Source organism: Betta splendens, chromosome 8, assembly GCF_900634795.4.
Source record: "Betta splendens chromosome 8, fBetSpl5.4, whole genome shotgun sequence".
Classification (NCBI taxonomy): Eukaryota; Metazoa; Chordata; class Actinopteri; order Anabantiformes; family Osphronemidae; genus Betta; species Betta splendens.
The window spans coordinates 15,643,761-15,657,133 of NC_040888.2; the positions used below are offsets into that span (position 1 = coordinate 15,643,761).

At 40.6% G+C, this 13,373-nt stretch overlaps 1 protein-coding gene across 20 annotated transcripts in view; it reads right to left on the minus strand.

Annotated features, from left to right (window-relative positions):
• Positions 1–5,479: 5,479 nt before the first annotated feature.
• Positions 5,480–13,373, minus strand: part of hdac5 (histone deacetylase 5) — a 112,667-nt gene continuing 104,773 nt past the window's right edge. For all 20 annotated transcript variants that reach the window (XM_055510662.1, XM_029159358.3, XM_055510663.1 and 17 more), the window contains one exon: positions 5,480–9,559. In XM_055510662.1, the coding sequence (XP_055366637.1) occupies positions 9,520–9,559 (40 nt within the window). In that variant the 3' untranslated portion in view covers positions 5,480–9,519. The remainder of the gene's footprint in view (positions 9,560–13,373) is intronic.

Sequence of the window (13,373 nt, forward strand, 5' to 3'; positions counted from 1 at the left end):
GAACAGCCGGTTTATTCGTCTGGCTTCGTTATCTCTGGTGTATCTCTTTAGGCGGCTGGCCAAGGCTTGTAGCCTTTGCTTGGCAGTTTCGAGTGCTTCAGGTATGGTCATCTGGCTGTACCTCTTAGGCATTGGTCTTTTCATTGCACCTCTCTGGGCCTCTGTCATTTGGCTCACTTCCCTCCGAGCTGCCTTGATTTTTGCCTCCAACCTTCGTTTCCATGGTGGGTATTGTTTCTCATGGCTCCCATGGTTGCTCTTATAGCCAAGCACCTCTAGGATCACTGATGCTGAAGCGTATATCAGCTCATTGGTTTCTGTGATTGTTGTGGTAGGGATCGCTCTCAATGCTGAATTCACATCTTCCATGAGACTTTCTGATGGTACTTCACTTAGCCGTTGTAGTGGGGTTCGGGGTTGCCTGTTCAATCTCGCCATGATCTTATCTTTCAGGTCAGTCGCTGCCTCGCTCAGCGTATCTGTGCTTATTGGGGCTTCGTACCCAATTTCCGGTTGGGGAGATGGTGAAACCTCCCCTCTGACCTGGTGTCCTGGCTCCCCCTTGCCGTAGCATTTGTGTTGTATCTCGTCAATCTCAAGTTGTGATAGCAGTTGCCGTTTGTGGATGTTGGAACACTGAGCTACTAGTTGCTTCGCCGTCAGCCTTGAATGTGGGTTTCTCCGTTCCCATTCACCGCACATTCTTTGCATGTAACCCCTCTGACTAGGGTTACTTGAGTAGTAGCATTCCAACAGAGCCTTGTTCTCGCATCTCAGCCATTTCTTTCTTGTTCCAGTAGCCCACTTCTCGCCAAGGTGCTCTGGTTCCCCAACACCTGACGCAGACCTTGTTAGACCGGGCGACGTCTGAGCCGGTATCTCATGTGGTTCGTTGTCTCTCATGATATGAGGTAGGCGGTAGCTTAAAGGGTCTTGCCCAAGGACCCACACTGGATGCCCTAATGGTAGAGGATATATATATATATAAATCATCATCATCATCCAACATATCCAGTAATAAATGGACATCTGAATACATATGTGTTACCAGAGATATGCCAGCTGATATTCTTTCAGTTCTGCGTCATTTCAGCCGTCACAAACAGCCGATCGTGACGGCTCAATAATTTTCAAGTTAACTTACAGACTTTCCTAAAGAAGAACCTTCAGTCTGAGTAAAGTTACGCAATAATCCTTCATTGATTGACAATCCACGACTAATTTGTCTAGATCAATACTCCAATCGGTCAGAACTCAGGGCTTTATCGCCTCCTGTGGGATCGTGGGTTACCCGTGACCTCAAGCCTGTCAAACAAGGCTGTCACCATATTCACTAAGATTTCAGTCTGTCTGCAGATGGCTGAGATCTTATTAGTCAGTCCTGCAATCCGGGCATCTGATCGGGTTGAGATGTTACTAATTAGTCCCTCCATCCGGGTCATCCTCTGATGCAAATCATCCGAACGAGCTGAGATGTTAGTTGTCAGTCCTTTAATCTGGGTCATCCACTGGTGTAATTCTGTGAGCCGAGTAACCATGGCCCCCATCGGCGTTTGTAGCTCCACGGCCGGTGGACACGTCAATGAGCCGGCCGCAGATCTTCCAATCTTTCCAATCTTCCTATAAAGCAGGGCACCACCAAAGGCAATCATGAACAGCCCTGTTATCAAAGTCCAAAGTAAGAATAGATCCTCTGCATACTCGATGGACAGAGGCTCCAGACACACGGGGCACCAGGACCCCAACGTGTCCCACACTTAGCCGAAGGCAAGAGTCCCGGAGGGGCAGAGGGGTTCTCCCGGAGATTCTTTTCTTTGTGAGAACATTTTGTCCAATGCGCTGAGTGACCAGTTGATTAGCTCCATGTTGAAACATGTTATTCCAGAATAGCAGATCAGGGTGCTCAGAAAAGACAGGACAAGGACACTGCAAACGAAAGTAGAGTGGGAGCAGAGAGAAAACATGTCTGCACTCCTCGAAAGGCAGAAGTAGAAGTTCTACTAAGGGTGATTAGAAGATTCAAATGTTCTATTTTAATTTAAAAAGCTCCTCAGGCAGGCAGACCGACACACACTACATCCAAGTGAATATGGCCAAATATATAGAATGAGAATTTAAGAATTTCATTAGGTACATTTGTAAAGTCCAATTCAACTTAATACACCAAGTAACTTATAAACCTCCAGAAGGTAGTTTGGCGGCTGTGGTAGCATGAGCTGCCGATGCTTATCTAGGATTAAAAACTGCTTTTCAAGTTTTTTCAACTTTTTAAAGAGAGATATTACCAAGTCAGATAGCCACCCTGGATGACATAACATCAGCTTCAGATTTTTCTTAGAAATATAGCTAAAATCAGAAGCATTCTCTCTCAGAGTGATGCAGAGAAACTGATCCATGCATTTTTTACCTCTAGGTTGGACTACTGTAACTCCTTACTCATTGGATGCCCACAACAGCTCCTTAAAAAGCCTACAGCTAATTGAGATTGCTGGACTTAGAAAGAGATCATATTTCTCCTACATTAGCTTTTCTGCACAGGCTGCCTGTAAAATGTAGGATAGAATTTAAAATTCTCCTACTTCCTTCTATCTCTTTTATCTATTAACCTCCCATCATAGTTCCATGTTTAATTAAACCAGGTCCTGGTTTAATTAAGACTCCTGGTATACGGCTGCATTGACTTTGGACCTCAGCAAACACAGTGAACCAACACCAGCAGATGACATGGCACTCCAAACCATTACTAACTGTAGAAACTTGCACCATTTGATTCTGCACCTCTCCTCTCTTCCTCCAGACTTTGGGACCTTAATTTCCAAAAAAAATATACACCTGTGGCAATGAAAGTATGTATATTTATATAAGACTCTGTAGCAATCCACGTCTGGACTGAGGCAACCTAACCTACATGCAAACTTAAATCCCTCATTGAAGAGCCTCTACGTCCTTTCCATTCCCCAGAGACAAGGAACCCCAAATCTTTCTCCACCACAGGAGACTGGCCTCTATCACAATAGGCACCAACTGGAGCCAACATCTCACATGTCCATATCAATGAGCCCACTTTGTTGATCTACCTGTAAATCACACAGGATTCCACCTCTGCTTATCATGCCAAAAGTAAAGCCTGTCACAATTTATCACCGCAAAGCTATCTCTCCCGGACCTGGGACCATCAGCCCTAATTAGAATGTGCTAATTAGGAGAGTAAGAGACTTCATTTGGACAAAAGTTCTGGTTCAGATGCACTAGAACTTTCAACTACCATGAAACTGATGTCATTGTATTCTGTGAACAAAATACTATTATTTGATATTAAATTGGTTTTTGTGTAATGTTCAATGCCTGAACTACAGATTTGCCAGGAAATTCCTCAGGAACAACAAGGGGACTTCAATTTATCACCTCACCTCGAAACTACCCGATTAGTTGAATGTATAGCTGATCAGATCTGCAAAGAAGTTGCAGAGCTGAATGTGCACAAATAAAACAAAAGCAGTTTGATTTTAATAAAAACAATGAAGTGTTTCACACATGACTACAGTGCTGTAAATCCTTCTTCTAAAAATTGCTGAAAAACTTGTTCCAGTCATGTTTTGACCCAGGAATTACTGCATTAGAGTCATGCTCTTTTGCCACTCAGCCACACTACCTGCTTAAATCAATGCTCAGAGGAACTGTATACATCCTAATAGAAAAACTGAAACTTTCTAAAGGTTCTTCATTTATAATATATAGATTACTAATCTAGTGATACATTAAGTATATAACTCAATTTATCTGGGAAATACTAATATTAATATTTTAATTTGATTGCATGCTCATGCCTCTGAAAGGAATCAAACCCAGATCCTCCACTCCAGAGTCAAGAACTTAAACCGTTTAGCTACGGCCAAGATGACTTGGCTAAAGAGTTTCCTCCAGATGGAAAGAAATGCTTAGTCATTTTAACATGTTTATTTTATTAAACAAAGACTTGAATGTTGCAACAGTCTCAAATGTGTAAACCTAATGAGAATATTTTAATACAAAATCATGCATCAATCATTGCAATATCAATTTTTAACATATTGTAGTGGACCACAGCAATTAGTCCCGCCCTGAGCCGCTAAGGCTTATTGGTAAAACAACCGTTCTTGTGTTTGTAGTGTTAAAGTTAGGATTCAAAAAATGTTATAATTTTGGTGAAATTAATTTAGCATCTTGTTCGTCCCGGGTTCGAGTTTTAGTGGGAGCACTCTTTCAATTTTAATTATTGGAAAAACAGCGTCTCATCATTATCATTTGACCCACGAGATAACATTGTCGTAATATTTAGTGCATGAATCCCCAAGACTACGAACTGCTGGTCACCTGTGGCGGACAATTATAGTATTTAGTGTAGTTATGTACGTAAGTAAGTTATGGCAAATTACGGCAGTTTAAAACTAAAAATAAGAAGCTGAACGGTGCGCCCTCCCGTGTGCAGCGTTCGATTTGTGGCAGACAAGCTACTGTAACCCTGATTTCTCGCTGTTTCTCGCCGGGCTAAAATTTTCTTTACACGGTAGTCTTCTTTAATGCACCACACGGCAAGACAGTACGGCACATGTACACTTTATTCTTTACGCCGCTCTTACCCAACGCGCGTCACATCTTTCCTGTCCCTCGTCAACAAGGGCAGGTAGGAACTAATGTTAATTACAAATAAAATCACAGTAGCTGAAATGCCACGTTTACCAAACATAAAATAAAAAATAAAAAGGAATACTAACTAAGGTTACACTAATATAATTTTAAAAAGTGATAAAGACTGAAGATAACAATAGTGTGAGAACTGTATAGCTCTCCCACTAATAATAAAGATTACAACAACATAACACTAAATGCTGGAAGCATTAACTTAAGAACAGTGCGCAGAGAGCTTTATAGAATTAGTTTCCATGGCCCAGCAGCTGTATCCAAGCCATACATCACCAAATGCAATGCAAAGCGTTGGATGCAGTGGTGTAAAACACACCTCCACTGGACTCTAGAGCAGTGGAGACTTATTCTCTGCAGTGACGAATCATGCTTCTCCATCTAGCAATCTGATGAACGAGTCTGGGTTTGGTGGTTGCCACGAGAACGGTACTTGTCTGACTGCATTGTGCCAAGTTTAGTGGAGGGTGGATTATGATGTGGGGTGGTTTTAAGGAGCTGGGCTTGGCCCCTTAGTTCCAGTTAAAGGAACTCAGAATGCTTCAGCGTATCAAGACATTTTGGACATTTGCATGCTCCCAACAGTTTTGATCTGGCCCCTTTCTGTGTGGAACATTTAGGAAGGATGGAATTTCAAGACTGGATTTGTTGCACAGGTGGCATCCTGTCACAGTTCCACACTGAAATTCACTGACCTCCTGAGAGCGACCCATTTTTGCATGTTTGTATGTCTGCATGCCTGGGTGCTGGGGCGATAATGTGTATAGATAATGTATATGACCCTTTGGGACAATAAAAGTATTTAGTGAATTGCTTTATTGAATTAACAGACAAGGTTAACAGCAACTTTAAAAAAACAAACAAAAAAAAACAGTCCGGACCAATGTCACAACATTACAGTGAGTAATAAAAAGGGGCTTCAATAAAACGTCCACAAACCTTGAAATACGAGTAAAGAAGAAGAAGAGACACCTTTCCCTTTGTAAGCTCCTGTAACACAACTTATCAACAGGAAACTGAGACAAGAACTGAACCTTTGAAAAAAGTGTCATAATCAATAATTGTCACAGTAATAGATTGCTCAAATAGCATGTATTGCACATTTGAATACATAGAAGCACTTTTTATATACATGTGAGTCAGCAAGAACGAAACACGTGTAGTGTTGCAACAGGAAAAAGTCTGAAGAAAACTACAGCACAGACAGAATAGTCAGGAATGTAATTATGAAATGATAATTTCAAAGTAAAACTTCATTTTTTAGATAGGAGCTGGATAAGAGAAACATTAACAAAAGGCCTCCCAGCAAAAACAGAAATAGTGAGAGGTGACAAGTCACACTGATGCTGAACTTTACCTGTCTCTTTCAAGAGTCCAAAAATATACTGCCCCTACCCTCTTTAATCATAGTAGGACATTACATTTACACCACAGTATCAAACATATTAAGAAAAATACAATATCAACTCATTTAGCAAAATAGTCTTGTGAAAGTGTGCATTTCACCTTAATGTGTGGATAGTAGCAACAATGAGGCTGTGCAGCCTCTGGACCAAGAATAGGGGTGTCAGCACTATTTATGTTGTGTTTGAATGTACATGACATAGACTCTTGTGGTGCAAATAGTTTTGTAGGTGGTCTCTATGAATGATCTGTACATACCCATCCTTTTAAAGCTTCAGTCCAAAATGTATGCTTCAGTTTGCAAATATTGGTGTATGTGGAGCCACTTGCACAGCGTCCTATCCTTTAAATCAACACAAAGTGACTGCACTGAACAACCTGGACACACTACTTACTTATTCAGTCAAAACTGTCAATCTATTTCACCTGGCAAATAATCCATAGAAACAACACTCAATCACAAGTATAAAATCTAGCCGGTGCTCCAGCCGCAATGTAAGCTGTGCTGCCATTTGCTGTAACACCAGGGCACACCCTGAAGCTAAATTCTATTGTTATGTTAGTATTTTATTGCTTTGAACAAATGAAACCCAGTCAGCTACACTCGCTACACTGCGGAGAGATCTGAGAATTAGAGTTTAATGAGGCTGTAGTCTGTAGTGTCTGGCAGAGATAACTGATCTTTAAGCAAATGAACCTAGAAACCAAAGCTATTGTTGTAACTGGTCAATAATTATTTAGAGTCATGACTCCCAACATTTTGTTAAAAAAAAGAAAACGTTTTCTGTTAGTAAATTACACGTCAGACATATTGTTCTAAAGCTTTAAACTGTAGTTTGTAATCAATGCTTAGCGACAGATTTATCAAATAAAGCTTCATAAAATTGGTACGTTTTGTAGGCAGGTTTAGATTATTAGGACCAGATGAATAAAATTTCACACCTTGTGCTTTTTACACAAAGGCAATTCTTCTGTTCGCTGTTTATTAAGGTATCCTTTTGGGATTATGTGAGCAATACTGGCTTATGTGATAATAAACAATGTTTACATGACGCAGCCATTATCATATTTTAGCTGCTTTCTGTCAAGACAACATAAATACCTGGTTTTCTAAGTAGCTACAAAGATGCTGCAGTTAGGGGCCAAGTGGCTTATCTTTGCGTTGTTGCAGGTGGAACCTAGGAAAATGTCATTATTATCACATTCTTACTTCCTGTACTAAAGTCTAATGTGTCACGTAAATATCTGTATATTTATATTTTTTATGACAAAAAAGGCCAATGGATATTATAAGGTAACTTTCTGCTGGACTACAAAAATCATCCCTGGACCAACCTATTTACCCAGCAATGACCTTTGATCTGAACATCCCTTGCTATTTTCTGCAGTGGCTGCTGTCTGCCTGTAGAGTGCAGAGCTGCCTGCCTTACAACGGGGAGCTCACTATTCACTTCTAACAATAACCATTACTGCCTTAAAATATTCAGCCATCCTCATTATCTGTAAACAGACAGGCTGTGACCTTAGACAAACATCACCAAATAAAACATATTCATAAATCCAATCTAATTGGATAAAACACTCTGTTCTTATACAAAAAAAAAAAAAAAGTTTTCTGTGTTTTTACACATAAGTGTATGTACAGATATGGAAAAATGAGAGTTTATGGTGGTAGAGTGTTGGTTTGGGGAGCAGAAGGTTCAAACCCCCACCAGAGCACCAAGTGTGTCCTTTGGTAAGACACCACGCACTAGCTTCCCGGGTGCCTTGCGTGGCAGCCCACTGCTTTCTCAGGGGATGGGTTAAATGCAAAAGACCAATGTCATGTGATAATGACCAATAAAGGCTTTCTTTTTCTATTGCGATGTAAATGTGGGCAAATGGATAGGAAAGCATATTTACAATAAACAGGTAATATTACAAAAAAATATTACAACAATAAAACAAACCAGAATGAGGTGTTCATAGTGGTGTTTCAAACACATGCCACAATCCCAGAACCCACTTAGAAAAAGTGGCCAGGCTCAGATCACGTGACTTAAATCAGTGACAGCGAAAGACAGGATTGATGCAGAAGCAGTGAATTGTAGTGATGCAGTTTGATTTGGTAACATTTTAAAGAATAAATACATTAAAGAACTTAGCTAATCCTGAGACACTTCCACCAGATCTTAAAATTCCAAAAGAATATTGGGCGGCATAGTGGTGCAGTGGGTAGCACTGTCGCCTCACAGGGAGAAGGGCCTGGGTTCGATTCCTTTCTGTGTGGAGTTTACATGTTCTCTCTGGGTTCTCCAGCTTCCTCTCACAGTTTAAAAAGCATTAGGTTTATTGGTCACTCTAGATTGCCAGTAGAGTGGAATGGTTGTCCGTGTGTGTTGTCCTGTGATGGACTGGCGACGTGTGTACCCCGCCTGCAGATAGTTGGGATAGGCTCCAGCAACCCCCCCTGGCGATCCCGCATGGGAATAAATGGTTAGAAGATGGATGGATATTAATATTAAACCAAGAATTTTTGTGGAGACTCCTAGCATGTAATGATGGCTTGCCAACATGAATATTGTCAAAACTTAAACATAATACATAATGCTTAATGTAAAGTGAGGACATTTTGGCTGGTCCTCACTTAAGGGTTAAAGGGTATAGATGTGATTTTAGGGTTGCGGTTAGAAATGAGTTTTCGTTCAGATTAGAGCAAGGGTTAGACGTCTGCCTTTAGTTATCATGTATAGGGGTTAGGGTAAGGATGTGTGTGTAAAAGAGATAAGAACAACTTATCAAGGCATCCTGATGAAGAAACTCAGACAACAATTTGACTAGAACTAACGTGTGCCATCAGTGTGTATCTTCAGTCATGATTGGCTGGTTAGCTTGCAGTAATTGTGTTTTGTGGTTTCTGATTGATTCTTATAAGCAAAAGGCACCTAGTTCCTCTTCTGTTCATTTACATACTGGTTCTTCCTCCTTCACCAGGCAACTTTGTGTTCCCTCTGCCCATCTACAGTATCTGACAGATGCACAAGAAGTCAAGTCGTCTACTTGGAATCTGACATTGCGATTTAAATGCTAATTTTCGACTGTCAGTGGAAACAGAGTAGTAGATAAAAATAAAAGAAAGACAAAAATGATTGAAGGATAGAGGAGAAATTTTCAGTAGTGCTGTGTACAGGTTTAGACATGTAACTTTGCTGAAGCCCATTCCACTTCTTTCCACAGAGCTGTTGCTGTCAACGTTTTCTGCTCCTCCTTGGGTGATGAACTACTAGAAAAGAGACCTGTCCGAGTTCTTCAAAAGGTCCAGCTTCTCCTGCTTCCATGGTGCTTTCCCCAGTGGCACATTTCCACCTTGTGTATATGTGTATCTACACAAACTCAAAAAGAAGAGGTGTTGGTAGGAGGTGAACGTGATTTTTTGTGTCTTTAAATGAGCTCCTTCTACAATACAGGCTCCTCTTCCATTGGCTCCTCAGTAGACCTGCAGGCAGTTGTAAATTGGTCAATCACATTTTAAAGTTCAAGGAGCACAATTCTTAGAACCTATAAACTGTTCTATGTACAGTTGTAGCACTTCAAAGTGACCACCTTTTTTACTGCAGTACGGTTGCGTTGCCACTGCGCAACGGGTGCGTCCCCGACTAAGGATTTTTAATTCTGCAGCAAGCTGAAAAAAATCAAGGTGCTAGTCTCGTTTTAACCACCAAGTGGCGCAAAGATGTGAGGTCGACGGTTCATTTTTATCTGTGTAAATATCGGTTGTTTGGTGATTATTACGCACAAAAAATGATGTCATGTTCATTGTATTATTAAATGTAGTTCATTTTTAAATATTATAAATTATTATGCGTCTTTGCTCGCTAGTGCGCGCTGGTGTTTGTTGTCAATTGCCAAAGCTGCTGATGTCTTTACACAGTTACCAGGCCAGCCGAGAGACATAGTCCCTCCTCCAGCCAATCCAATACGACAATATAAGTATTTTATATTCCCTATATTATTTTTATTTTATATGTATCTCTGTACTTGTCTTCTGGGTTGTTGGCCATGAAGAAAAAATACAAAAAACAAACTGGACTGATTTTCGTTTCTCTTGATATGAGCGACAAACGTAATTCAAGTGTTTTTTTTCGACACAAGGCACGGAGTTGGATTTAAAGCTGATTTTTCGTTTTGAGAAAAAAAGCAGAGAATGAAAAAATAAGTCGTTCTCTGGTTATAGCAGCTTTTAAGTTGGTGGAGAAACCAAACTCTTAAAATTTACTCAGACCGCAATGACCTATAGTTTGCTCTGACTCTGAATAAAACGTAAGAGCCCGAATGATAGATGATGTGTCTTGACAGAGCATAACCAGTAATGGATGCATGTGCGAATGCAGGCAACGAGACGAGGGAAGTGGCGTCGCCGTCTGAAGCAGACAGTGATGTGACGTTCCAAAGATTTGGTGCTAAAGAGCCAATTATTCATAGTCAGATGACTTGGATCAAGTTGTCAATGTGCGCTGGTGTTTGTTGTTAATTGCTGAAGTTTCTGCTGTCTTAATAGAGTATGTCCTTGTGTTTAAGTACTGTTGGGTGTGTCGGGTCTGTGTACGTTCTAACAGTTTGATTTCCCCACCACAGTAAAAGCTGAGAAAACGAGACGAATCATGTTCTCGTTTTCCGTTTTTTCCTCTAAACGAGAAAACAGGAAACATCATTTATTTATTTGTTGATGCTTTGATTAAATGCCGTTTGTCACTTTTATAAGGAGGAACGAGAAAAAAAAGCTGGGAAAACGGGACAACAAGTCACTTTCTCGTTTTCCGTTTTTTCCTCAAAAGAAAAAGAAAGCGGAAAACGGTTTTAAATCCATTTCTATGTTGATGCTTTGATTAAATGCCGTTTGCCGTCACTTTTATATATATTATCGGGGGCTGGGATGACTTAATGGCCTATAGTTTGCATAAATGACCAATCAATGACTCTGGATAAAACGTAGGGGAGAGCTCTACATATATATATACACATGCTTATTATGCACGGTAAATGTTAACAGTTATACTGGATGAAAACGAAAACAACTCCTTCTGCTCTGCAGCATAAACCACTCTGACCACTTTTAAGGTGTGTGTGAGAACTGTTAAAGCAGTAAGACATATTGAATTACATTTAAATGGAAGCTCCAACATTTTACTTTACCGGAATGACATTAATCACAATATCTGCAGAAAAACAAACTTTTATTGCACAGGCAACACAGTGGATTTGGAACTCGCTCTGCACAAGGCGTCTGATCTTGGTTCAGTCGCTAAAGCAAACTTTACATCCCTTCCCCCTAACTCCGTATTGGCACAGAGACATGTTAAGATAATGTCACCACTCGATCAATAGGTGTGAAATACTTTAGCTCCGAGACAAAGAAAAAGCTCCATGGGAGATCGGGCAGCATGATCAGCTGCACCTACATAGGCTGTGGGACGCCAAAACTTTTCACTTCACTTTTTTTAAACGCTCTTCTTATGGTATTTTACACAAGTCTGGCAGACTACCACTGCTAACTTGTAGAGGATATTATATAATAAAAATAAATTGTATTAAACTCTCTCTGTGGTATGCCAGAACGCCAGGAGTCAGCAGATCTCCAAATCATTAGTGCAGCAAGTTGTTTGTTCTACATATATTGATTCTGCATGAGTAATAAGGACTGTTTCATATTTATTTAGCCGAAGACAAAACTCAAAAGGAGATCGAACAATTCGCTCAGCTGCACCTAGTCTGTGGAACGCTCCCCCAGAGCACACAAGAATGCTACAAACTGTGGACGCTTCGTAAAACGTAATTATTTACCGGAGCTTTCGAAGTCGGCAAAATACAGAGTCTCTCAGATTTATTTACGACATCTGATTCTCCCGCAGGAATAATATCATAATAAAATTGAACACAGTACGTGGGAGCGCGCACTCTGTCTGTCTAAGCATACAGCTGCTTATTTCGGTTTTGAACTGCCATAACTTGGAAATACTACTACAGTCGTAGCAATTCAAAGCGACCACCTTTTTTACCGCAGTACGTGCGCGTCGCCAGCGCGCCACGGGTGTGTCCCCGACTAAGGATTTTTAATCCTGCAGCCAGCTGAAAAAAATCAGGGTGCTAGTCTCGTGTTAACCACCAGATGTCGCAAAGATGTGAGGTCCGACTGTTCATTTCTATCTGTGTCTGCACATTAAGCACAAAAAACGATGTCATGGTATTGTATCATTAAATGTAGAGTAGTTCATTTTAAATATTATAGATTATTATGCGTCTTTGCTCGCTAGTGCGCTAGTGTTTGTTGTCAATTGACGAAGCTGCTGATATTTTTATAGTTTCCAGGCCAGCCGAGAGACACAGTCCCTCCTCCAGCCAATCCAATAGAATAATATAAGTATAATAACATAAAATAGGAATCTATATTTATTCATCAATCTGTGTTATAAATGTATTTTATATGTATATCTGTACTCGTCTTCTGGTTTATTGATCATAAGGAAAAAATACAAAACAAACTTGGTTTTCGTTTCAGCTCGTAATATTAATTAACGGAATTCAAGTGTTGTTGTTTTTTCGACACAACGCATGGAGTTGGATTTAAAGCTGATTTTCGTTTTGAGAAAAAAGCAGAGAACGAAAAACTAAGTCGTTGTCTTGTTATAGCAGCTTTTAAGTTCAACCAAACTCTTAAAATTTACTCAGACCGCAATGACCTATAGTTTGCTCTGATTCTGAATGAAACGTAAGAGCCCGAATGACAGATGATGTGTCCAGGTAGAGCTTAACCGGAAATGTATGCTTGTCAAATGCAGGCAACAAGAGAATCGGGGAAGTGGCGTCACCGTCTGAAGCAGACAGTGATGTGACGTTTCAACGATGATGCTGAGGAGCCACTTATTCATAGGCAGATGACTTGGATCAAGTTGTCAATACGCGTTTGTCGCGATCTGGGTTTTGTGTCTAGTTGTTCCTGTTTTATTTTGGTAATCTCCTGGTTTCTGTTCCTGTTTTAGCTTTACTTCCGGGTTTTGTCCTTGTCACAGCTGTCCCTGCCTCACCTGATCGTTATCCACACCTGCACTGTATCAGTAATCAAGTCACGTATTTAACCACCACCAGTGTCCTCAGTCCCTTGCCAGATCGTTGTTTGTGTGTTTACCGTTGTTCCCAGTTCGCTGTTCCTGTCCGGCCGTGTTTTGTGTACCCCGTTATCTGCTCTGCACGTTAACGAACTCGTTTGCCTGCCTGACCACGATTCTCCGCCTGACGAATTGGTGTTGTATGCT